The sequence below is a fragment of the Scomber scombrus genome, chromosome 8 (genome assembly GCF_963691925.1).
Source record: "Scomber scombrus chromosome 8, fScoSco1.1, whole genome shotgun sequence".
Taxonomy (NCBI): domain Eukaryota; kingdom Metazoa; phylum Chordata; class Actinopteri; order Scombriformes; family Scombridae; genus Scomber; species Scomber scombrus.
Window position 1 is genome coordinate 8,478,094 of NC_084977.1, and position 24,027 is coordinate 8,502,120.

Genomic DNA, 24,027 nt, shown 5'->3' on the forward strand with positions numbered 1-24,027 from the left:
CTGCAGTGACCTCAAATTTGTGAACTCATGATTTCAATGAAATGAAATGTCCTTCCTGGGTGAGAAAAATCTGTAAAATGACACTGTTTGCTTGACTCGGACCCAATTTTTAACTGCTTTATCTAAAGGAAATAATGTGTCTGTGTAGCGCGTTTTTACAGTGAAAGATACAATTGCTCTACATGTCCAAAAGGATGCAGAATTAAAGCATGATGAGAAATGATCTCTATTATCAATCTCAACCTAAACCTTCATGAAAGAATGCTCTACTACATGAGCACTCTGAGACAAACAGAAGCATAAACACATGCTTTTTTAGTGAATAAGGTCACAGATGTAAATAAATGTTGAGATCCTATGATATTTCCTAGTGATATTTTTTATTATGCTGCCATTTCATCCAATATCACAGTTTTATACTTAAAAGTCTAAGTGGATATGCAAATAAGATAATCCTGTTGCACCATTTATTACGCCTCTCAGATGCTGTTTCACCATGTATTTTGCCACAAAAACAGGATTAATTGAGAATGACCATAACAGTCCTGACTGGCATGTCCAGGTTTTCAACCCGCAGTAGATTTTCCTTCCAACTACTTGACACCCTGAGCTAAATCCCAGGACAGTTACTTGTGTGCAGTGAGCACAGGGCAGCAGGAGGCCACAACATGAAAAGAACTGGAGGAAGTGATTCGTATCAGCTCCTGGCCGACATTGACATGGTCAAAGTGTAAAATATCCTACATATACACATGATTTTTGGTGTCATTTTGAGGAAGTATGTAAATCAGGAGGAATTCATAATATAAATGAGAAACCAGATGTATACACATGTTGAGAATGATACCAGAGATTTTTTTTGCTGTCTGAACAGTTTCACACATAAACAGACAAAATTGTAATACAAAAGAGATAATCATGTTGCACCACTTGAATAACTGTGGCTCTCAGATGTATCGTCACCATGTATTTTGCTACAAAACAATATGAAGGCCAAGTGTCTTTTGGCACTGCACCACACCACACCACGGTAGCTCTTTGATGTATGCTAGCCGCCTCAGCCAAATTAGCCTGGTTATCTATCTTCATGTAGAGTATCTGCTGTCACAGTGACAAACAAGAGACCTGAGCTGGACCCTCCTCTACACACTATGGGCCCTCATTTAACTGTGTAAGTGCAAAGTAGTAAGTTTTAGGTGCTTGGTCCTGTAATAATAATACAAATCTGACCAAAAACAATAAAATTGGATCCCTCATTAGTGCATTTATTTATTTATATTTAATTTCCTTTGTTTAATTTCATCACATTTGTTTCATATTCTTTGGCCACTTGTGAGAAACAAATGCTGCTAAGGTTGATGCATGAATATCGCCATCTTTGAGTTGTACATAGGTTTATAGGAATGTAGAAGGTGGAGGACTTGAATGAGATTAGTGTGTTTACATATAGGAGAAGTTATGTGTACAAAGTGCATGTGAAATATTCATAGCTGCCATTCAGAGTTCAGGAATTGAGTCTTAAGGTCAAGAATTTGGTGATAATGTTTAAGTTCGGGGAGTGTCAGGCATTTCTAGTCACGCAGAGGAATGTCAGGGAGATTTCATATTGATCAAGGAAATACTTTCACTTTACAACAATGAACAAATTCAAACATGCTAGTTACTGACATTGTAGATTAGGGTTAATTGTTAATTTTTTATCCATAACAGTTTAAATAAGTTGAATTCCTTGCAGGACCTACAATGATTAGTTCTCCCAGGTCGTCTCTTTCGTAGATTGTTCTAAAACAGAGGAAATATGTCAGTGTGGTCACAATAGTCCAGGTGCATTTGTACAGGAAAGTGCAGGCTACAAATACAAAGTTTCAGGACTTTCAACCAATTAAAACAGAAAGTAAAATATGTACACACATTTCCAGGATTGACCTCTGACCTAAGCCTAAATACTGAATACTGAATACTGAAACTGCAATGAAATTTTAAACTTCTCTAAAATGAACTAGGGTTAATATTATGTGTGTGTACACGCAGGGACATGATCACAGATCCATGTCTGAGTGTGTGTACGGGTCTGTTGGCAAGCATCATTAGATCACTAGGGTGTGAAAGTGGGGAATAATATCTTGGTGCTCTGGAGGTGATGTGAATATAAATGAAGCCCCACTTCTCTCTCTGTAACAAACATAGTTAATATTAATGAACATTGCAGTAAAGAGTAATAACATTTGGAGCAAATTACACTGTTGGTTGTTGTATTTTTCTGCTGCAGCACAGGAGCAGATTGTGAATGTGATCTAATCTCAGCAGCTGAATCCTGCAGCGTGTCTCGCTCTGGTGGACGGTCCAGGTGTGGGCCAAGGTCACTCTTAGCATTACTTCGCCTTTTGTACACCGTCGCCAGCTTTGTTTTCTTTATGAGATGTAGTGTATGTCCATGCTGTGACATATGATGCAAAGTGCAGTGTAGGGCCATCTGGTCAATGTGCACTAGTATGAATAAAACATCTTCTAAGAAAACTAAACAAAACATTGTAGAGAACTGTATTTTAATTATTCCTCTGAGATAAATGTATTCTTACACAAATATCCCAGAAAATATTTGCTCCTATCAGGGGTGGCTAAGCCCACAGCACCCAAAACCAGGGCCAATGTTTTACATGCGCAGAATATAATTTTACTGCATTAGTAGTAGTAGTAGTAGTAGTAGTAGTAGTAGTAGTAGTAGTAGTAGTGGTACTAGTAGTAGTAGTAGTAGTGATTTATTTTGGTAGATCAAAAGGAAATTGAATTAACCAGATTTTTAAATTAAAAAAAAAAAGAAAAAAAGATTGGGGCTTTTTAGAATACATTCAGGGCTGCAGCCCCAACAGCCACCCCCTAGCTCTGCCCCTGGCTCCTATATTTAAAATACATTCATATCATGATGATAATTAACTACAGTATGATCACAATGTGGCACTGCAAACACATCTAACAGCAATAACATAAAAACATTTCTCTCTACTGACTCATGACCTTTGCAGTTCCTGTAAATGTTAATTAGTTTTTTTAAAAGACAGTTTGACAAGGCATTAGTAGGAAAATCACAGCTGTAACAATAATTGTAATGATGGGGACTCCATTTAGACAAATATTAACATGTATCCAAAGGCTTTCACAAAACAGAAAAATCCAAAAGCACAAACATTAACCAACCACTAATTGAAAGTGACTATGTAGGGTCATGGTTTGATAAAAAGAACACAGCACAAACAAAATGTAAGAAAGCTTAAAGCCTCATGAGTCATGCATGTTATTATGACTGGCAGGCTGATAAACCATTACTGTTTAAATATTCTGTATACTTGGCACTGATAAGATCCACTTTTGATTACAGATGTGTAGTACATGTAAAAGCATGTAAAACTGCTTTACAAAGATAAGACAGGATTCAGAACAGAACAATAAGACTATGGGAACAACTCTAATAAATGCTCTGTTAGTAGAGGTTTGAGAGATGCCATTACAGCTTACACAAGAGAAACTATCAGCAGTGTATAATAGTGGTTTAAAATCTCACCACTGAGGTTTTAAGTGAATGCTGAGAGTCCACTAAATTTAATGATGGATTATAGGTTAGACTGCAGAAAGAGTTAAACTACAGTCCATCTGTAGTTTAAACTAATGTTAATTATGTTAATTTACAACTCCTAGAGGAAAAGAAGAACTGCTCAGTAACAGATAACATTCATCATATTGTTAAAGACAGTTTTATAGATTTTTGACAATATATACAGATGATTCAAGAAAATCCTGCTGATGGGCATGTGGGAATTGGTATATACTGCATACACCAGAATTTAATGTTAATATATATCTCAGACTGACTGATAAAGTGTCAATATTTTCAGCAGAAATCACTGCAATCATTTCTGGCCTTCAGTGGGACACGTAAAGCCATTAAAAACAGTTATTTGCTCAGATTCGTCAGCAGCTGTCAGAGGTTCATCATCAGAGAAGATCTTATGATAGAAATACTCATTATGCTTTTAAGATTACAGAGGACGGGTATAGAAGTGCGGTTTTGTTGGGTCCCTGCTCATGTAGGTGTTAAAGGTAATGAACAGGAAGATCATGTGGAAAAAAGGCTCTTAAAGTATATAAGGAGTGATAAAAGTAGCTTATGCAGGGGAGTGATAAAATCATTAATTAGAACAGCTATAATTAAGGCCTAGTGGAAGGGAGGGGATACAGATAATAAAGGGACACACTATTATAATATAGAGTTGAGCTCATGTTAAACAGTTTAAAGGAGGATATCATAACCGCAGAGAGGAGGTAATCATTATATGATTAAGGTTCGGGGGTGCAGGTTTTCACTCCACGTTATAGGCTACTTAATGGGAAAAAAGTCAATTAAAGTTGTGTCAGTGGTGTAACACTGTGGAAGATGTACAACACATTATCATACACTGTAATAAACATAATTCAGAGAGGGAGACATTAAGAAATATAGTATATGAGACAGGTCAGGAATGGAGTTTAAAATTAGTGCTGAGCAAGGGGAATCAGAGGGTGGATGATGGGTTTTATACCAAAGGAAGGATTAGGAAATAGTCTAGGGTGAGATTTGTTTGTTTATTTGTTTGTTTTTCTATAAACAAATCAGTATTACATTATTTGAATTGAATATCGTGAATCTACAAACCCCAATACAGTAGGTGGCGTTTTGCAACCCGCCAATAAACACAAAGGAAGAAGCAGAAGAGGAAAAAAGAATAAGACGGCGCCATCTAGCGACCAATGCTGAGTAACGCAACAACACTGAGAAAAAACATGGCGCCGTCGATGAACACCTACTCCTCGCATATTCGGTGTTTTTCCAGTCAATAAACTCACTTACCGAGAAGCAGGACAGTAGAAAATAAGGTAAGTAACAGTTGGCTGTAAAAACTTTATTATACAACTGTTATGTAGCTCAGAAACTGTTAATATATAACCAGACAACAATGTGACCCTGAAATAACAGCAGCTAATATAGCGAATATTAGCTTGACCTGACTGAGAGTGTTTCACTTGACTAAATTGACAAATAAGAGTTAATATCCGTCAGAGTTTGTCGTTTAAAGTCTGTAATGTTGCAGTTTTACTAACTTTACGCACCAAGGTGTTATTAGAGAGTTTATACAGACTTCATTGTGACTTTTTATGCCTTTAAAACAATAATAATAATAATAATAATAACAGTAATAATAATAATGATAATACATTTTATTTTTTAGAGCGCTTAGGGTACTCAAACACTCAAACATGGGTTGAAATGATGATAGAAAAAACCCCACTAAAACATATTTTATTTTATGGTATTTTTCATACTATGTTTTTGGTGCTATAGTTTTAGAGACTGAGGCCTATAAGCTACATGTTGTCAATTTACATACATTATATTTAATTGTGGAGTCATTTTGTACTGTATAGTATGATGAAACATGTTATAATACACCTCTGGATGCAGTGTTGTGTTGATGTGCACTCTCTCCTGCAGGCTCATGTCCAGGCTGGCGGTGGTGTGTGGGGGGTCCAGAGGCATTGGGAAGGCTGTGTCCCGCCTGCTGGCAGAGAGGGGCTGCAGGCTGGCCGTCGTTTCCAGGAATGAAGATGCTGCCCGAGCCACTGTGTCCTCTCTGCACGGAGGTACACTGCTGCACTGTGTGTATATGCACAGATGCATGGATACATACACACCAGTGTACATTTTCTGCACCTCTACATGTATGTTTTTGTAGGCAAGATGTAAACCTAATGCAGTGAATCTCAGTCTTTCTCTCTCACTTTCTAGTCATGGACTTTCCTTGCACTTTTTTTGCTTTTTAATGTTTTTGTTTCTTCAATGCGAGCTCCATGAAATTTAAGCAGTTACAGAGGACGTCACAATGTTTTCCCACTGGGTTGATTTCTATACAAAAATAATTTTCTTTCAGAAGCCTGACAAAATTAAATAAATGTTGACATTTTGAATTCATACACTACAAGCACTAAAAGCAAATCTGATGCTGGCAGTCTGCCCCTAGTTTCCCGTCTGCCTCACACACAGAAATGCAAACACACAGAGGCTTATCTTTTGCTTTTATGCTGTACAATAAAACCTACAGTACCTGCAGCTATTACAAACAGATTGCAAGTCATATAACCATCCTTTGCATCTTCCCTCTAGCTGACCATGTGGCTTTTAGCTGTGATGTCTCCAAAGAGCAGGAGGTGCAGAAAACCTTTGAAAGGATCCAGAAGACCTGTGGAAACATCTCTTATCTTGTGAACGCAGCTGGCATGAACAGGTGAACAGGCACGTGAGCGGACTCCTCTGCTGAAGTCCTGCTGTATCTGCTAAAGGACATATGTGCATATTTATGATGGATATAATGCTTTTTAAAAAGAAGAATCTTTAGCAGTGTGTCTCTGTTTTACTGTGTGTCTCTGTTTGTTCAGGGATGCTTTGTTACTGAGGACTAAACCGGAGGACATGGTGACTCTGCTTCACACCAACTTGCTGGGCACCATCCTGACCTGCAGAGCGGCACTGCGCAGCATGCTGAATACCAAGGGAGCCGCCATTGTTAATATTGGTATTCACTGTTTCAGCAATAGCCATGAATATTGATGTGTTTTCAATTTGGTCACAAGGTGGCAGTGTATATCTCATTAGAGTCACTTCATTTTTCTTCTTGTGAGTACTTTTTGCATGTTTCAGGCTAGTTTCTACAAATCCCTTACTGCCAATCTGATTTTTATATACAGTATATATACATTTTGTATGAGGAGTGATATTTTTTTCATCAACTTAAGATAATGCACTTAAAATCAGAGAAAACTGTAACACCCAAGAATGCAGGACGGTTGCTAATTGAAGTTGTCAGCATTGAATTTATATAATGTCTAACAAAGTTTACTGTAAGTAGATTTGATTATTATACTGACATAAATTAAAACCGGTGGCTGAATTGAGGGTGGGAACACCTCATGCATCAGTGTGTTTTTAGCTGTAATGTAAATGATAAGTGACTTGTTATAAATGGGTTTAAGCACTTTTATGATCCTTTAAGTATAATGACTTCAAATACAGTGGAAACTGCCTAGTTAAAGTGATCAACTGTTTGGGACATAATCATTCCTATACAAATGCTGTTTAAATCATTTGCTTATAGGTATCAAGTAGTCTGCAATCAGTGATAATTTTGGGTCTCTTCATTCATGACAACATATGGAAAAAAATGTAATCTATGGTAATTCTATTTTCTTTTTACTTTACTCCCATGATACACATATGACATGTTCTTAGCAACTGTGACACCATTATTACCATGCAGTAACCTGTCTGCTTCTGTCTGGTTACCTGAAGCTGCATGCACATTGAAATCATGACAAGAAAAAGTATTTTTCTCTCAATGAATCATGTTGTCTCCTTGAAGCTTCTGACAAAGTAACAAAAATGAGCCCATGAGATGCAGCAGCGAAACAGCTGCACTGTATTTCAGTAAATAGCAAAGCTGTCTGTTTCATTACTTTATATTCATTTTATAAACATTTAAATGCCAGTTAGATGGTAATCTGCATGAGAAATACACAACAAGGAAAAAGATTGGTTATAATAATCATCTGCTTATAGTGATCAATTTGACCAGGACAGTTGTGATCACTACAAACAGTTTCCACTGTTGTGGTTTCCCACCAAGGCTGTTTTTTGGAAACATTTCTGTCATACAAAGTGTTCTTAATGGATGTCTGTTTTCTCTTTGTAGGCTCTGTTGTGGGCCTGAAAGGGAATGCTGGCCAGTCTGTCTACAGTGCAAGTAAAGCTGGTCTGGAGGGCTTCACACGCTCCTTAGCTAAAGAAGTCGCTTCACGCAACATCATGGTCAACCTGCTGGCTCCAGGTACATCACTGCTCTGCCTTTCCCTCTCTGTCCTGTCAGCATCTGCTCTGAACTCTCATCTTATTTGTATTTTTTTTTTTTGACACATCCCTGCCCTCTGTCTCCCCTCCAGGTTTCATTCGCACTGACATGACCGCAGGGCTGAAGGAGGAGGACGGGGTGCGCGCCATCCCGTTGGGGAGATTTGGCGAGCCGGAGGAGGTAGCACAGGCTGTCCTCTTCCTTTTGGAGTCTTCCTACATCACAGGACAGGTGCTGGTGGTGGATGGAGGGCTGCAGCTGGCCATGTAGAGAACTAAGCTTGAAACTACTTAAAATAACGCCAGAGTGAATGTCTCAATCTGCCTTTTCCAGATGCTTGACGTTACTCATGACTGAGGAAAAAACACTTTGCACTTAAAAAGTCTTTGTGGCTGAAGCTGAATGTTACTCTGTGGACACCAGGTGGACACATGAAATTCAGAGTCATATCTGTTGAGCCATAAAACTGTGACATGCAGTTTTTATGATCTGTATCAGCTGGTTTATCCTCCAAATTCTTTCTGCAAACCTTAAGAGCAACCAGAATCTTTGTACAAGCTGTTACTTTTTGAAATAGACACACAAACCCACATCTTACACAGGATTTCTGTCCTGCTGTGCTCTGACTTTCTGCTGAGTCACCCCGTCCAGCCGCAGTAGGCGGGGCCTGATGTGTGTGTGTGACAGTGGGTCATGACTAACGCTGCTGACTCCAGAGTGTCTGGCCCAGTCCAGACCTCCGTGACCTGAGCTCCTAAATTTGATCAGTAGATTTAACGCTGTTGGTCTTTTTCCATGACTGTAACGCGGCCGCCACCGATCGCAGCGCTCATGTTTTGTTTCCCCCCCCGACCTCCCCAGGGAGACCCCCCTCGCAGCCGGCACATGTTGCCCCCTCCACCAGCGGCCCCCCCGAACCCACCTCTGGAGGGGCCTGTCGAGGGGGGCCAGGCATGTCGAGCTGCAGCTGGAGGAAATTAGAGGTAGTGGTGGGGAGGTGGGGAGGGGGAGGGGGGTATTTTTAGTTCTGGGAATGTTTTGAGTGTCTGGTTACAGCTCTGGTCCTGTACTGTGGTAGGATGGAGTTGGAGGTTGGCTGTCATGCTCAGTGAAAATGCTGTGTTGCTTGTTACTCCTCCAGTTTCCCCCCTAAAACACGCTGGTTTATTCGCATTTGTATCCTAAATGTTTGATTTTTAGATTAAAGGACTGGATGATATTGTACTCCAATTAACATTCTGAGCAAATGATTATTTATTTATCTTTTCAAATGATACATTTCCACTGTGACTGATGTTGTGTTCTTTGGCCTTGTGGTATTGTTTTAGGAGGAGCCTGCCAGTCTATAAAAACATCTCACGCTGTCTCTGAAGAGTTTGATTTTTATTAACTTTCATAACCTAAAATAATATCAGGAGAACAATCCATATACAGGCATTGATTGGCATAGAAATGCGCAGTAACAGTAACAATCAGCTTATGCAAGCTCTGGACAGACACAGAAAAATATGTCCACTTTGTATAGTATTACAGAGGTGACAAAAATAGTAGATATAAATATATCTTGCTTTTGACTGTCCATCGGCTTAAAGTGTTTGCTACCCCTGAATACCAGAAAAGTAGTTGTGTTTTTATACATCCTGGTAAAGATTGTTTGGCATTGTACAAGTGTCCAAAACTAACATGCAAAGAAATTGTGTTTGCATTAAGCCTAAAAGTGATTTAAGGCAGTAAATATATTTATAAAACTTCATGATACAGAAAAGAGTTTTATCAGTGAACGCTTGACAAAAAAAAAAGAAAAAAGGTTGCTGATATAAGTTATGTTAGGATTGATGGGAAAGTAAATAGTCTTTGTTTTTAATACAAAAATAAACTGGACAATCTGTGACGTGTGTGACAAATACACTGAAACCTTTCACAGCACCCTCTCTTGAGTGACAACATTTCAATTCACACACCTCTAAAATAAACCATCAAAGAAAGAGAAAAACAAAAATCACCAAAATGACGCGCCGTCACCAAAGTTTGTCATACATCCCATTTTTCAACATCGTCTTCACCGCTGCCACGATCACTTCTTCACATCCCCTCTATCGCATATTCACATACCACATTAAAGTTGACACCCCGTCACAAAAACCTGCTTTTTCCGTCGCTGTCTCGTTCTGCGTCTGTTGGATTCGACCTTTCTAAATTTCTGCTGCGCTCACAAACAGATCTCTCTCATGTGTAAACATCCTTTTCCCCTTTTGCTAAAAAAAACCCCCCACTAAACATAGTGTTTGTAAGGCCCGGCCTTGTCCAATATCTGTAATATGCTAATCTATGACAACACCAAGACTGTGTGATACTCTAATTACAATCAGATACTGGAGAAATCAGTACTGTGCTACACAAGCCAACACAAAATGAAAGTTTGTGTTCTGCGTTCCCTCCTTCATCAAAGCTACGATGCTTTGAGTCATTCAGTCTCTTAAAGTCGCCTTTTCCCCGTCTACACACAGTTGGTGTTGAGTGCTACTTCTAGATGCAGTATTAGTCTGTGTATTGCAAATGGCACCACTTGAACATGCATATTAATTCTATGTTTCATTTTCAACTTGTTAACTTTTATCTTTACATACAGGAGAGGCACTTAATCAGGAAACCGTACAGTTCATGAAATGTGTGAGAGCATATTTATGAACAGTCTTTTTCTCGTGGTAAACACTTCAATCACTTTCCAGGTCCAGTTTGATAAAAATGAAGCAAACTCGATGGATTCTGTAATATCATGGGTTGTGTGATACTATAAAAAACATGAAAACACCACCTCTCTCTCTGCCCACTGGCCCTTTAGTTCTGTATCTGCAGTTCGATGATAGAGTCCCTCAGGTGGACCAAGTTATGTTCTGCCCCCTCCTCGCCGTCATAAAGTATCTGTTTCAGGAGCACTGGGAGTAAGGGCAGTTTTAGAGGGTTGTTTCTGTAGGTGACGTGGTAATCCTCGCACCTCCTTGCGTTGCGGCCTCTACAGGTCGTCGCTCTCCACCAGGCCGCCCGGCGGCAGCGGGCTGGAGTCAGGGAAGAAAGCCGCCTTCACATCCAGACCTCTCTCTGTCAGTGCGGCGTAGCGGCTTGTGGAGGGGCGCACCTTCTTGGGCTTGGGGAGGTTAGGCTGCTGCCACTGAGCTGAGGATGGAGCACAAAGGGAGAGAATGGTTTAAAAAAAAAAAAAGGAAGTAAAACACACAAGAAACCCTTCATTCAACGAGCAGTGTGTATTTTTTAGAGTCTGAACTTACCGTGGACATCGAGGCGCGCGGTGCTGGATACAATGCCGGCGTCATTCTTGGCTGACACGGTGTACCAGCCGGCATCTTCTTTCATGGCTGGCTGGATGATCATGCAAAGGTAGCCACAGTTGTCCTGGTGCATGCTGGGAAAGAAGATTGACACAAATTTAGAGGAAGATCTAAATATTCTGTGGGCTGAAACAATTAACCAAAAAGTATTAAAATTTTATCTTTAGGTTTTGTTTATTATATTCACCTGACTCTGTCGGTGTTATGAGTGAATGACTCGTTCTCCCTTTTCCAGAAGATTTGTGGGTAGGGGACCCCTGTGACACGACACTCCAGTCTCACGGGATGACCCTCCGCCACGCTTGTGTTCTGCAGCTTCTCAACAAACGAGGGAGCCTTGTGCATCTCTTTGGCTGTAGAGAGAGAGAGAGTGAGCGTGTTACTGAGGCTCTTGATTCTGGCTCCAAATCATGTCAACATTGTCTTGGCTGCACCCCTGTGCCAAATTCCTAATGCTTCTCAATGTTTCTGTTTACCTGCAACAATGAGTTCCAGGTTAAAGGAGTTCTGGCCGGCTCGGTTGCTAGCGATGCAGGTGTAGATTCCTGCGTCACGGCTTGTCACGGGCTCGATGACCAATGAGTGCACGCCGTTTTCCCGCACCAGCATCTTGTGAGCTGAGTCAGGGCGGATGATCTGTCCGTTCAGCTGCCAGATGAGGTCAGGAGTGGGCAAGCCGCTCACCTACAGGTGGTAAAAAAACATTAAAATGCACTGAATGTTAGAAGGCTTATTCGTGAGCATAAGGGGAATGTTGCTTTGGAGTTTGTGCAGTTGCTGCTTGTTTTTGTTGGAGAAAAGGAGTATATTAGCTGCATGTGTTCTGTGAGGGGCAGTGTGTGTTTATTGGGAGTATGAAAACAGCAGTGTTTGGTTAATCTGTCTGTGCTGTGTTTGTCTGGAGGAGCCTGGTCGCCTCCACGCTTTGTCATGGCAATAAACTGCCCTGCCAAAAAAGCTCCAGTTGCTCTTTTCACAGAAAATCAACACCTGCTCCACCCTGCCCACCTAGAAAACCATGCCACTGTGGATATGGGTATGTGTGTTAAAAGTATGGACACACATCACAAAGGAGTAGAGAGTAGACGAAGCAGTGATAAGTAATTTTGGAATTGGCCCAAGGCACTTTATGCACTCGGGACATTTTTTAGCGTGGAAAGTTTAGAAACCTACAAACGATCTGGAAATAAATATTTGCTATAAATATCTTTGACATTAAGGGCTCAGAAGGAATGGAGACTGGGTTTATTTTGAACGAGCATAAAAAGACAGCCTTTTTATAGTGAGTTAATTGTGGGCCTGTTTTCTTTTATTACATATAACTGTTTCAAAGAGTTCTTAAGTGCTGAAGGCTGAGAGGAGGCGAGGTGAAGACGGAGAGGATGAAGAAACTAGAAGGAGAGGCGGGAGAGGTGTGTATGTTTCTGTGTGTGTGTGTGGGGGGGAAATAATTGCAGAAAACCTGATCCCACTTAATCCCCAGAAATGTGACACCTCTGTATTCTCCCTGTCTGCCGTGAGCCATTCATAACCCGAGGAAGTGATGAAACATCTCATCTCCTAGCTCGTTTTTATTCCCCTAAAGAAACTGGAATGCACAGGAAGGGAAATGTTTCTTTGGCAGCACTGACACGGAGCCTCCCTGAAAGCAATACAGACGCTGAATTAAAGGGCGGATCTGAAATGGGTTTCTCTATTACTATGATTAACATATTCTCTTTGGTGCGGGCATTTTTCTTCTCCAGTCATGTCTTGGTTATTTTAAAAACGTTTCACTTTCTTTCCTTTATCAAAGGATGGATCAGTTCACCTGCAGCGTATTAGCACAGCAGGTTTAAAGTACAGCAGGAGTTTGGTTGTTGGCTAAATTATCCCATTAAACTAAATCTACTGCATGTAAAGAGGCAGAGGGTTGAAGTAAAAATGGCAGATTTTGACATAAAGTTGTCCACAAACGGCTTTAAAACTGCGGTCATATAAAAAGAGATCTTCTTCGCATTAAAGTTCATAGCTTGACATGCCATACCAAACCAAAACACAGTGTGTAATTTGTTCTTTTTTGCTTTTAAGTCTTAAAAATGTCCTTCAGTAAGCAGGACTGTCTCAATTCATATGTTGTGAGAGCAACCACTCCAATAGAAGCTGCATTGTGATGAATATAAACTAGATTTTTCTTGTTATACTGATTTTTTAATAGATTATCAAACTTGAAGACAGTGAACTCCGGGCACAAGATAAAAACCATTTGAGAGCTCCTTTTCTTTTCTGAGTAAATAACAGATGGTTTATATGGAAGTTGTTTGGACGCAGCCACCGTAGGTCAACACCACCTTTGCCTTTTTTACTACAGTATACGCCCATGTTGGCTCAGGTCACACTCTCAGGTGTCAGAGATGTGTATTTACCTTGCAGTCCATCCGGCACAGACGGCCCTCCTGCACGATGAGGTCGCCGGGCGCCTGCAGGAAGTGAGGGCGGAAGTGACGCTCTTGGATGTTATCGTTCTCATCACCGCTGTCTCTAGACCTGGACCTGGGCCTGATGCACATAGGGAGACATGCAGTATTTGACATTATTTATCTACTTTTTTTTAAGAAGCATTTTGTGGAAGTGGAATTTTACCATGAAACTTGTCTGAATTTGTTTAAAGTGAAATTCCCTTAGGAGCGTGACATGTACAGTAGGCTTGTTTGGAACATTCCTGAAACGCATGCAATACTCCCTTTAAAATATAAAAACTCTTTATCCAATCTGCTTTCCACATTCATTTCCATTTTTCAAAGACATTAACGTCTGGCCTTTTTAGCCTTTATTTCCTGCTCTGGCGTCCCTCTATGTGCTTTTTCTTGATCTATGAGAGTCTCCCCTCAGCCTCATGTTGCAGGTCAGGACCCCAAGGTGTTCCTGTGATTCTGCTCTACAACAACAATGACATCAACACCATGCCTGTATGTCAGTCAGGGTGAGAAAGAAAGTGAGTGGGAGATACTGATTGTGATCTCCAACTCTCTTCTCACTCAAAACATCTCTCAGCTCTTATCTAATCAGGGAGTGTTCATCTAGATTTCAGGTGTTGTTTTTTTTCCTATGTGCTTTGAGAGGCGTCTGCCATCTGAGTGTCTGTGATCTTCTGTGCATTATTCAATATCTGGGCTTGGTTGAATGCATACTGTATATACAAGGTCATTAGAGCAATAAAAAACAGCAGAGCAAACAGGTGTTCCCTCTCATTAACACAGAGCTTTTCTCTCTTGAAAAGACAGTTCAACAAAAGGGGGAAACTATGATTCAGCTCACAACAAGCATTGGTGTAAATGGCAGCTTCTTGGAACATTTTACGCCAGGATAACACACTTGTAAATCGCCCAAATGAGAGCTAGCACAGAAGTCGTGCAGATGGCGAGCAGCCTGCAACACATGTGCCAGCCAGCAGCTCCAGCCTGTGAATAAAATATCAAGAAGGAGATTTTGTCTCTTCTTCTCCTGTCGTATCAGCAAAGTCTCACCTGCGCATGTGTCCAGGTGTGGAGCGCTGACTGCGACCCCGCTGGTTCACCGCCTGGACCATCATCCTGCCGGTGCAGCTCACCCTGCCCTGTGAAGAGGGAAGAGAGACACACAGAGAGAGAAGGAGCTTATGAGCTGTTGACACTCCACCGCACCACAAGCAGTAGTCAGACTGTGACGAGGAAATAAAACGTGAGTGTTAGAGCCGGACAGGCTGTTAGAAAGCCTGTAGAACATGAACTTTTGACCCTCATCATGAGGGCTTTAGTGATTTCCTCTCTCATTCAACGCCCTCTTCCTCTCAGGCTGGAGACCATTATCTTGATACTCATTATTCTCGGGCTAATGAGGGCTGACATCTGCTACAAGCAGCCAAACAGGCATCTGTATGCATTGTTTTTTAGGAAAAGGTTCACGGAATCTTTTCATGTTGTTGTTTCCAGTACATCCATCACCGCTCACCTCAGGGTTGCCTGCCATGATAGTGTAGTTGCCATCGTCATCCAGTGAGGCTGCAGCTGTGTGCAGGGAGCAGGTTCCGTCAGGGTCACGGCTGATCCTGTAGTGCTCACTCCTCTTGGAGATCTGCTTGCCATCTTTAAACCAGTACACCTGTGACACACATGATAAAAAAGAACAGATAAAAATGTCAATGTCTTAAATATGTTTTAATCCGATGCTCTAAATCTTTTTTTTTGCCTCTTTCTTTCTGCTTTTCTTTCTGTCATCACTTGCCATGAGGCCTGTCATCACTGTGTCATTAATGTGGACAGAGCCAGGCAGCCAGCCCAGACCAGGGTGAGTTCTTATCACCACGCAGGGTATATGTACAATATCTGCACCCTCCATGATCAACATGACATATCAGCAACTCCCAGGCAAGGAGCCCAAGCCATCATAAATGCCTGAAAATAGCTAAATATGTATCTACTACTAATAATCAGCACGTCACGTCAAAACTCCCACCTTTGGTTTGGGGTCTCCGTTAACCTTGCAGGAGAAGGTGACAGGCATGCCCTCAAAGACTTTGAAGTGTTTGAGCTTCTGGTTGAAGGAGGGTGCCACCCCCCGGCCGGCAGAGTCCTCGTCGTGCTGTACGTCGTCGTCCGACTCCTCCACCGGAGAGCGCTCCAGACGGAATTCAATCTCACTGATGAGGCGCTGCTCGAAGCTGGACACCTTGTACTCCTAAATGCCAGAGACAGAAAAAGAGAGATTTAGGGAGGCAGAAAAACTAAATGTACTTATCAGTAGTGAGAGTGGTGTGTGTGATCACGTGGCAAAGGCAAGCGCATGTAAAAGCGTGCAGTGTCTCACACACTCATCAACCTCTCTCCATTGTCACCCAAACTATCAACTTTCTCTCAGTTTCCTAATTCTCTCTCTACCCAGATGAGCCCCTCCCTCGCGTCCTGCCCACCATCTCCATCAATCACTCATCAGCAGAGCTTTGCTGAGGCAGAGTGGAACATCTGCAGAGTGGCACGGTCTGTTGACGCATCACAAACATAATGACAGGCCTCAGGCGCAGCTGCAGAGCCAGCACTTATCCTCCTAAACTGACTCTTACTGCTCGTAACGGCAGGAATTGCAGAAGTGGCCTGTCCTGCTCTAGTAAGGTATTATCCTACAGTAGAAGTGAGGTAGGTACAGCGTGAAAAGTTAAAAAGAAATGTTGTGTTTATTTCACACTGTTGAAAAAGAATTAAGATAAAGTCGGTTGCTACTTGGATTTCAAATGCATTGTAGCAGTAACGTTGCAGCATGCGTTGCGTGACGGCAGCAGATTAAGGAGTAAGTATAATAAGAGTAAAAACAAACGTGTTTGTGTTGGACTCAGGCCTGGACATGCTTCAGTACCTGAATCAATTCATACCACATATACTGAACAACAACAAACAGTAAAAGCTGCAGAGGTCATTATCACACATGCTCAATTTTTGTCTTATCGTCTGTCACATACCAGACACACCTGCCTGTGAATGGACTGAACTGTGAACCACAGTGACTACAAAACTAATGCTGCATTGGGTGCCTTTTGTTTTCCACTTGTTCTATTATCAGCTAATTTTCCCACAGCCGGATCCTGTTCTGTTCAAAGTGAACACGTCCAAAGCTTTTTGCGTGACTTTGTGTGCACAGTAACACACGGGGAGTGTCACACAGAGTGAATGAAAAACCAGAGAGTGACAGAGCGGAGAGGAACAACAGTTTCATTAACCTTTTGAGGGAAAGATTCTCTATCTGATGAGTAGTCTGCCTGTTGAGAGAAAATAAGAGGTTTTATGTGCATGTGCTGAGTGTGTTTCAGTGTGTATTAACTTACCTGCTCAGACACAGTCTCAAACAACATTACACATCTGTCTCATGATGCATTTACAGAAACATTTCCAGAGTCATGCAGTGCTGCAGTGCCTCAATCAATCCTTCTCATGCCAAAAGACAACATCACTCCGGTGTTAACTTGATTTTATCTGTCAGTGTGGATGAAACTTGTGCTCTAGTGAAGTTTATTATATATGCACTGTGACTTTACTGAACCAATAGAGTGTGCTTCCTGTTAAAGGAGGATACCATGTAATTCAGAGCCAATTTAGCATCTGTAAGCCTTCCACTTCTTCCATTTAATCCTTTGAGTGACTGATAGTAAGCAGGGTAAAGGAGCAACTTTAAAAAACAAAACTGACAGGCAATCTTTACTACTGTGATGAATTTGTGGACCTAATTTTAAATGATATATTTTTTTTAATTATAAATACAATGTTAACAAATACATCCGTATATGGGAAGAAATTACCCCTGATGCAGGATGAATATAAATCCTTGGGACACACAAAAAAAGTATTTTCTTTTAAATTCTAGTTCATGTATGAATAATCAATCAACAGTGTGGAAGAGCAATTCTCTCGCATTTCCACAGAACTTTTTGGTTGCTCGCGGTCAGACAAACAGCTCCACAAGCCTTTGAACAGTGTCACTGCATGTTTGCAGCAACACTGGCTTATGCTGGGTTTGCATAAACAGAGCTTTTTATGGAGGGCTCCAGAGGATTTAACAATGTTTATACTCTGCTTTCATAACTCGCCTTCAGCAGTGTTTACAGGGACTGTGAGTGGGGGGTGCACTCTGTAAAGGAAAGCCAGTGGTCATAAGACAGATGTGACACCAGGGAAGTATCTGTGGACAAAACATAGAAAGGTGCTTGTGCTGTACACATGCAACAGTGGGATTTGTTCTTGTAGAAAAAAAAAAAAAAAAAGTGTAGACATGTTGGTCAAACATTTCCATGCCTGTTTGATTTCAGGTGAGTGTGTGCACATATGTGTGATTTCCCCCTTCAGATGTATGGATCCTTAAAAAAAGAACCACCGTACCTGTGTGACCTGTGGCTCCTCCTCTGTGTCCTGTGTGTTTAAGACTGTGGCAGCGTTGTCAGCACCCAGCAGTCTGCGAGCCATCTTCTCCTCATAGGTTAACCTCTGGAAGCAGGGATTAATGGGGGTCAGCGCAGGTTAGTGTGTGAGTTGCACAACACACACTTAATACACACCATCAGCTAGCTACTGTATGTTGTGTTAATCAGGGATGGAGAAAACATTATGGATGAAACAGAAGCTTGTTTAAATACACTTTCATGGGTAGAACACTTGTATGACTTGTCTGGACGCTTGTTAATCTGTGTTAATGATGCTGCCTGCAAACACACAGATGTTTCAGTAACTTAATAAGGCTCGAAAACACACACACACACACACCTGTTGACCATTGCTTATGCGCTCCTCTTTAAAGCGCAGTTTTCTCTCCAAGTCCTGGATGACAGCATCCTTGGATCCCTGGATGTCTGAGTCAGAGGCGAGACGAGGCGTCTTGGTGACCGAGGACTTTCTCGGGAAAGCTTTCCTGGAAAGGCACAAAACAGAAACATTTGTCAACATCAGAGCTGTGGCTCACCACCCCGTGACACGCACACATTATCTCAACATGTCACAGCTCCTCTTTCCTTTTTAGCTCCTATCTTTGCTCCCTCTCTGACTCTCTCACATCCACCCTTATCTGGATTTGTCCAGCTATAGCATTCCACAATGTGTCTTCTTATCTCTCCCAACTCCAGCAGGAATGCCAGGGTGAGAAGGGGAGTGAGTGAGGGGCTGATGAAAAATTACTGGCAAAGAGTTGAAGGTGGAATGTCCTTGATGCAAGAAAAAAAAGAAGCAAATTTCTCCCTATACAGGTCAGCCATCAGAGGACGATTTTCTACGTAACATGAGCTCAATATTACAGAGCCCAGCATCATATAAGCTGGACTCTGTGAAGTGACAGAGAACTTACACCCTTGAACGTACACGCAAACTATGATACAGAAATCTGACTGTTTATTTGATTTTGACACACCTTTCACTCTGAGGCCCTTGTGTATATTTTCTTACCATATGGGGGCTAAAGCTCCTGCACCTTGAGCTCACTTTTGTCTCTATGTGTGTGGGTTTATCTGTGTTTAAAAAGGGCTCTTTACTAAGAGTTTTCCTGTAAACACGCTGAATAAAAATGTAAACATGTCATCTTCCATCTAGCTTCAGATATCCTGCCTCCAACTGCCAGCAGGTCTATCACCAGAGACATGCTGTCCCGGGGTTTGATGCTGTGTATAAAGAACTTTACGTAACTTGACAGACACTGTAAAGAAAGATCTATCTGTTAATGTGTGTGTGTAAGGGGTTACTCACACAGTCCCGTTGCCTTTAGGGAGGCCCAGGGCATTAACTATAGGACTGCCGGGTGAGGAAGGCGTGGCGGGCAACACTGAGGACAGGAAGCTGGAGGCTGGAGACGGAGGGACGGAGGAGAACGGCGATGACATATCTGAGAAGGCTGGAGACATGGGCATGGGTGGAGGGGGAGGAGGCGGTGGAGGAGGGAAGTCTTGGGCGGAGCCTGATGGAGAGGACAGGTTGGAGCTGAAGAAGGGCGGTGGCGGAGGCGGGAAGGAAGGAGAGCTGGGGGAATCCAGGCTGCCGGCCTTGGTGAAAGGGGGCATTGTGACCCTGGTGAAGGGCTTGTGTGAGGTGGGAGGAGACATGGGGGAGGACAGGCTGGACCCTGAGGAGCCTGAGGACTGGGTGACGAAGCTAGCCGCGCCGGGACTCTGAGCAGCGATGAACTGCTTGGGCCGGGCGTAGTTGAAGGTGCTGGCCTGCATGGCTGCGTTGTTCTCCAACTCCTGGAAGGAGGGAGGAGGGGGGAGAGGTGGAGTTGATGGAGCTGGTGGAGGCACTTCCTGAGGTGGTTGCGGGGCTGGTGGCGGGACTTCCTGGCCTCGCTGCTCCTGCGGCTGTTGCTGCCAGTTGGCTGCTTCCTGCTGCTCCAAAAGAATCTGGTCCTGCAGCTGCTTCAGCTGAGTGGCGTTCCTGCGAAGAAGAGACATACTCATCAGTGACACAATCTCAAACTGAAGTCATCTTATGTTTCTTATAGACTTTTAATTCTTTATGAGGGGAGGGGATAGGGGAGGGGGGGCATCTGTAATAAAGTAACAGAGTTGTTACAAAATGTTACACAAGAATGTGGCTGTTTTCAATTTATGCATGACACTATGGCCTGGTCCCTATCCAACTGTAGTCAGAACACAACTGGCAGAAATGTTGGATGCCAGATGTGAGAATAATCAATGTGTGTGTTAAAATGTCAATCAAAGTGTTGGAGGGGGGCCGCCCAGTCAGGAATAAAAGAGAATGAGTTGTGAAGATGTTAATTATTAAAGATATGAAGAGGTTTGAGGATGACATCAGCACGCGGCCGTCACTCAAAGGGGAGGGTTTTGAGCAGGAGTTGAAGTGAACTGTTTTTCCCTCAGTCTGACAGTGATAGCTTGTCAGGCCTGAGGTAGTGGTATGAATGTAGTGGTATGTAGTCTGTGTGTGTGTGTGTGTGTGTGTGTGTGTGTGTGTGTGTGTGTGTGTGTGTGTGTGTGTGTGTGTGTGTGTGTGTGTGCGCGCGCGCGCGCGCGCGCTCTGGGAAGGAAACCACTGCACCAGCAGCACAGACTGATAGGTTATCAGCCGTTAGCCTTTAACAAAGACTTGTTAAAAAGCCAGCCTGTTGACAATACATCAAGTATGGTAAAGGAATCATGAGATAAAGTGGAAAACTACTCCGTTCCTGTTGTTTAAACTGCAGCCATTCACCCGGATGTGTTGCGACTGGTCTGGTGCAGAGACAAAGCTCAAATATGATGTTTTTCTATCTGTGAAATGGGAAAACCACGCAATTAAGGCGTGGCCTCTGCTGTTTGAATGGCATTGTGAAGAAAGAAAAACAAAAATGTGATGTTGCTCTGTCATTTTGCCAGGGATGGGTCCTGGTAATGAAGGATTGTGTTTTTTCACAGAGGTGTGGTTGTCCAGTCTCTCCCCCCGTGTGGCTGATTCACTGCATTGTCACGTCATCGTGGGAGGGAGAGAGTTTAGAAATTTTGTAGTGTCATCAGACCCAAAATCTGCCGCTTCTCTTTTCTGAAACAAACTTTATGTGAACCGGTAAAGTTTTAAAAGAAGACTAACCGAAAAACCACAAAACAGAGGTGAACTCTTAGAATCTCTCAAGGATCAGGAGGAGGACGTGGGTCTCAGGGAAAGGTTGAAGTTATAAACCTTCAGAGTATAGAGCTATGTGTATCTGAGACGGATGAGTTCTTCATAGGCAGCCTGTTCAGAATATACTGTACATCCCAGCGGTGCATGTTGTCAGGAGTCCACCAGGACTGAGTTCACGTGCCCAAATCTTTTCCAGATGTCGAATAATCAGCGGAGTCTTTTCGACTATTTTTCATCAGTGAGAATGCAGGAAAGAACTCCCTTCGGCCTCCCCCCATATACATTTGCAAACTCAAACAACACAAGTGAATATTTGACTAAACTGACAGTTTTAGCATAGTGTAACAAAACCTCCACTCAGGCCAACAGCAACATGACTGATTAGTCTGTCCTAGCCAGTTATTTTGGTCATAGTCTCCCCTCCAGAGGAGACTTCACATGCCCAAATAAATAGTCATTAATTTAAAATTGCATCCATTGCGATCATTCCAGCTCTTCAAGACCTGGTGCTCTCCTTACAGGATTCACCGACCACAAGAGAGCCACATGAGCTACGATCTATTCTGTGTATACGTTTTTCTTTACATTCCCCAAGGGTCTCCTCTTCGGGCCTCGACCAAAAGAGTGCTTTTACAGGAATAGTTTGGCAGCTCCTGAGGCTCGCAAGCGCTGCACAGCGGTTTGATTCCTTTTTTGGCTGTGTTCTCAGAGCGTCAGGCAGAAGCACCCTGCCCGTCGGCTCCAGCAGAGAGGAAACACACTTCATTTCCTCACCGCCTCATCCCTCTCTCCCCGGCACACCGCTTTACTGCCTCGGCGTGAAAGACCTCGAAGACCTTAACAAGAGTTTACCTTTATGACACCTTCCTACTGTATATAGACTATTGTATTTTAGAGGTTAATTGTACAAGTGAGTTTTCCCCCCTCCACTCTTCTCTTTTGTTTCCCTGAGTGTGTATGAAGGCAGAGTGGATGTTATCCAGCTGTAACTGACATCACCCCTTTGCCTTAAAAGGTCTTCTTTACTTTCTATATAAAGCAACTACTGTTAAACAAGCACCTTCATTGATTACAAAACCAAACTGTTGTGCAGGCGTCTAATAACGTACTCCCTCTCTTTAAGTATGGTTAGGAAATCCTGATGCAGAAAGTCAAGTTACACAACCAAGTCATCCATCCACATTAAAATGCCCTGACATGACACTGGACTTCCATCTAAATACCATTCAGCATAATAAATTTCTAATTTTGTCTAATTTAGATTTGACATTTGGCACGCATCTTATTTTGATGGCGCATGAAAAGGTCAGTTGGTGTTATTTGCAGCTGCATGAGTAGTTTAACAGCCCACTTAAGGATTTACATCAAGCAATGGATGGAGGATTATCCAGACTCTGTGACCCTGCAGCAGCGCAGCCTCCGGCTCTGATTGCTCAGACCAGTCTGACCACAAAGTACACGTCAAGGCCGCTGTACGCCGCCTGCCTGAACATCCTGGCTGTCTCCAACTGCATCTGCACTCTAAAACAACACGACCCCTGCTAAAACCAGATCTGTGCCTTGTGTAAATGATTAGTAAAAAAAGGTATCTTGAGAAGCAGAGCAGGCCTCCATCACTCCCTCTTTCTTTGTCTCTGCTGTGGCGGAGCGGGGCTGAATTAGGAGGGAAGTGTTCCTCTGTCGCCATGCCAACAGCCCAGTGTTTTGCTGTTCTAGTCTGAGCCAACTGGCCCACAGAGCGCCTTGCTTCGGTGAGAGAAAACGCTCCAGCTCCTCTGTCTGTCATTCCAGCTGTAACACTGCATTACTCTTAAGTCTCTCCCTTTCATTGCCTCTCTTTTCTGCCCCAAGTTTTGGTGGTATAAATAGGCAAAGCAGTTAAGTGTTATGTCTTCCCATTTTCAATCCTGACTTCAAGACTTTCCTTGGGCTGGATCCTGTCTGTAAATTCTTGAGTTGAGGGGGGGAAAGAAAGGAAGGGTAGAAAAGGCAAAGAGGAATCTAGTCTGGAGTAACTTTGTCTCTCCAGTTCCAGCATAGAAAAGCGTAACTGAAAGTGTGTTTTACAGCTCCCACGATGTATCAGAACCAGCTAAACACTGTGACATGCCAGACACAGCAGGTCTTTACCAGCAGCATCTTGCTTTAATAAATGAAGAGTTCAACGTCTTAAATAGCGGTGTTTACTCAGCGCTGCTTGTTTGTGCTTCTTGAGCAATAACGACCCGGAGTGCGTGAGAAACTTGTCCGCGGCTCCACCGAATATATAAGAACAAGCTGGGAGCCACCGGCAGGTTAATCTGCCGCCGATCTCGTTAGCTCCGCAGCTGGCTGAAAAGACGGAACTGTTTATTAAGGCTCGGCCAGCTGATGACAGGAAGCGTGTCAGGGAGAACAGGAAGTTGTTGAGTGTACATAGCCAGTAATGAGGGTTTCCTTCTGTAAACAACAACATGAGGGAAACTGAGGCCATGCTGCCTCATTTAAAAGGTGTTTATAAACAGAAAAAAGCAAATTTTAGCATGTGCAGCAAGTGGAAGAAGGAAAGGTTTTTAGTGGGTGTTCTGGCTACTCTCTATAGGCACATTGTGTGTTTGCATTACACCTCTCTGTATCTGTTCCTGGAAACACCTGTGGCTTATTAACAGCATG

General features: G+C 42.6%; 2 protein-coding genes across 4 annotated transcripts in view; one reads left to right on the forward strand and one right to left on the reverse strand.

The window, feature by feature from the left end:
- Window positions 1–4,823: 4,823 nt before the first annotated feature.
- Window positions 4,824–9,467, forward strand: cbr4 (carbonyl reductase 4). Its single transcript, XM_062423883.1, has 6 exons — window positions 4,824–4,908; window positions 5,525–5,673; window positions 6,194–6,314; window positions 6,466–6,602; window positions 7,776–7,910; window positions 8,023–9,467. Exons 2-6 carry the CDS (start codon window positions 5,529–5,531, stop codon window positions 8,199–8,201), a joined length of 717 nt encoding a protein of 238 aa, XP_062279867.1. The 5' UTR covers window positions 4,824–4,908; window positions 5,525–5,528; the 3' UTR covers window positions 8,202–9,467.
- The window catches only part of palld (palladin, cytoskeletal associated protein), a 51,422-nt gene continuing 36,694 nt past the window's right edge, over window positions 9,300–24,027 (reverse strand). For 2 of the 3 annotated variants that reach the window (XM_062423880.1, XM_062423882.1), the window contains 11 exons: window positions 19,510–20,190; window positions 18,541–18,685; window positions 18,160–18,264; window positions 15,752–15,973; window positions 15,248–15,397; window positions 14,785–14,873; window positions 13,684–13,816; window positions 11,755–11,962; window positions 11,466–11,631; window positions 11,219–11,352; window positions 9,300–11,105 (listed from right to left, as the gene is read on the reverse strand). In XM_062423880.1, the coding sequence (XP_062279864.1) occupies window positions 10,945–11,105; window positions 11,219–11,352; window positions 11,466–11,631; window positions 11,755–11,962; window positions 13,684–13,816; window positions 14,785–14,873; window positions 15,248–15,397; window positions 15,752–15,973; window positions 18,160–18,264; window positions 18,541–18,685; window positions 19,510–20,190 (2,194 nt within the window). In that variant the 3' untranslated portion in view covers window positions 9,300–10,944. Of the gene's footprint in view, window positions 11,106–11,218; window positions 11,353–11,465; window positions 11,632–11,754; window positions 11,963–13,683; window positions 13,817–14,784; window positions 14,874–15,247; window positions 15,398–15,751; window positions 15,974–17,006; window positions 17,046–18,159; window positions 18,265–18,540; window positions 18,686–19,509; window positions 20,191–24,027 lie in introns of all 3 variants that reach the window. The other variant, XM_062423881.1, reaches the window with a different exon arrangement.

Excerpts from the sequence above, each read along its gene's own strand:
- cbr4 (XM_062423883.1), top strand. The coding sequence starts at position 5,529 with ATGTCCAGGCTGGCGGTGGTGTGTGGGGGGTCCAGAGGCATTGGGAAG. Across the intron at positions 6,603-7,775 it reads AGCCGCCATTGTTAATATTG|GCTCTGTTGTGGGCCTGAAA; the intron begins GTATTCACTGTT and ends TTCTCTTTGTAG. Across the intron at positions 7,911-8,022 it reads GGTCAACCTGCTGGCTCCAG|GTTTCATTCGCACTGACATG; the intron begins GTACATCACTGC and ends TCTCCCCTCCAG.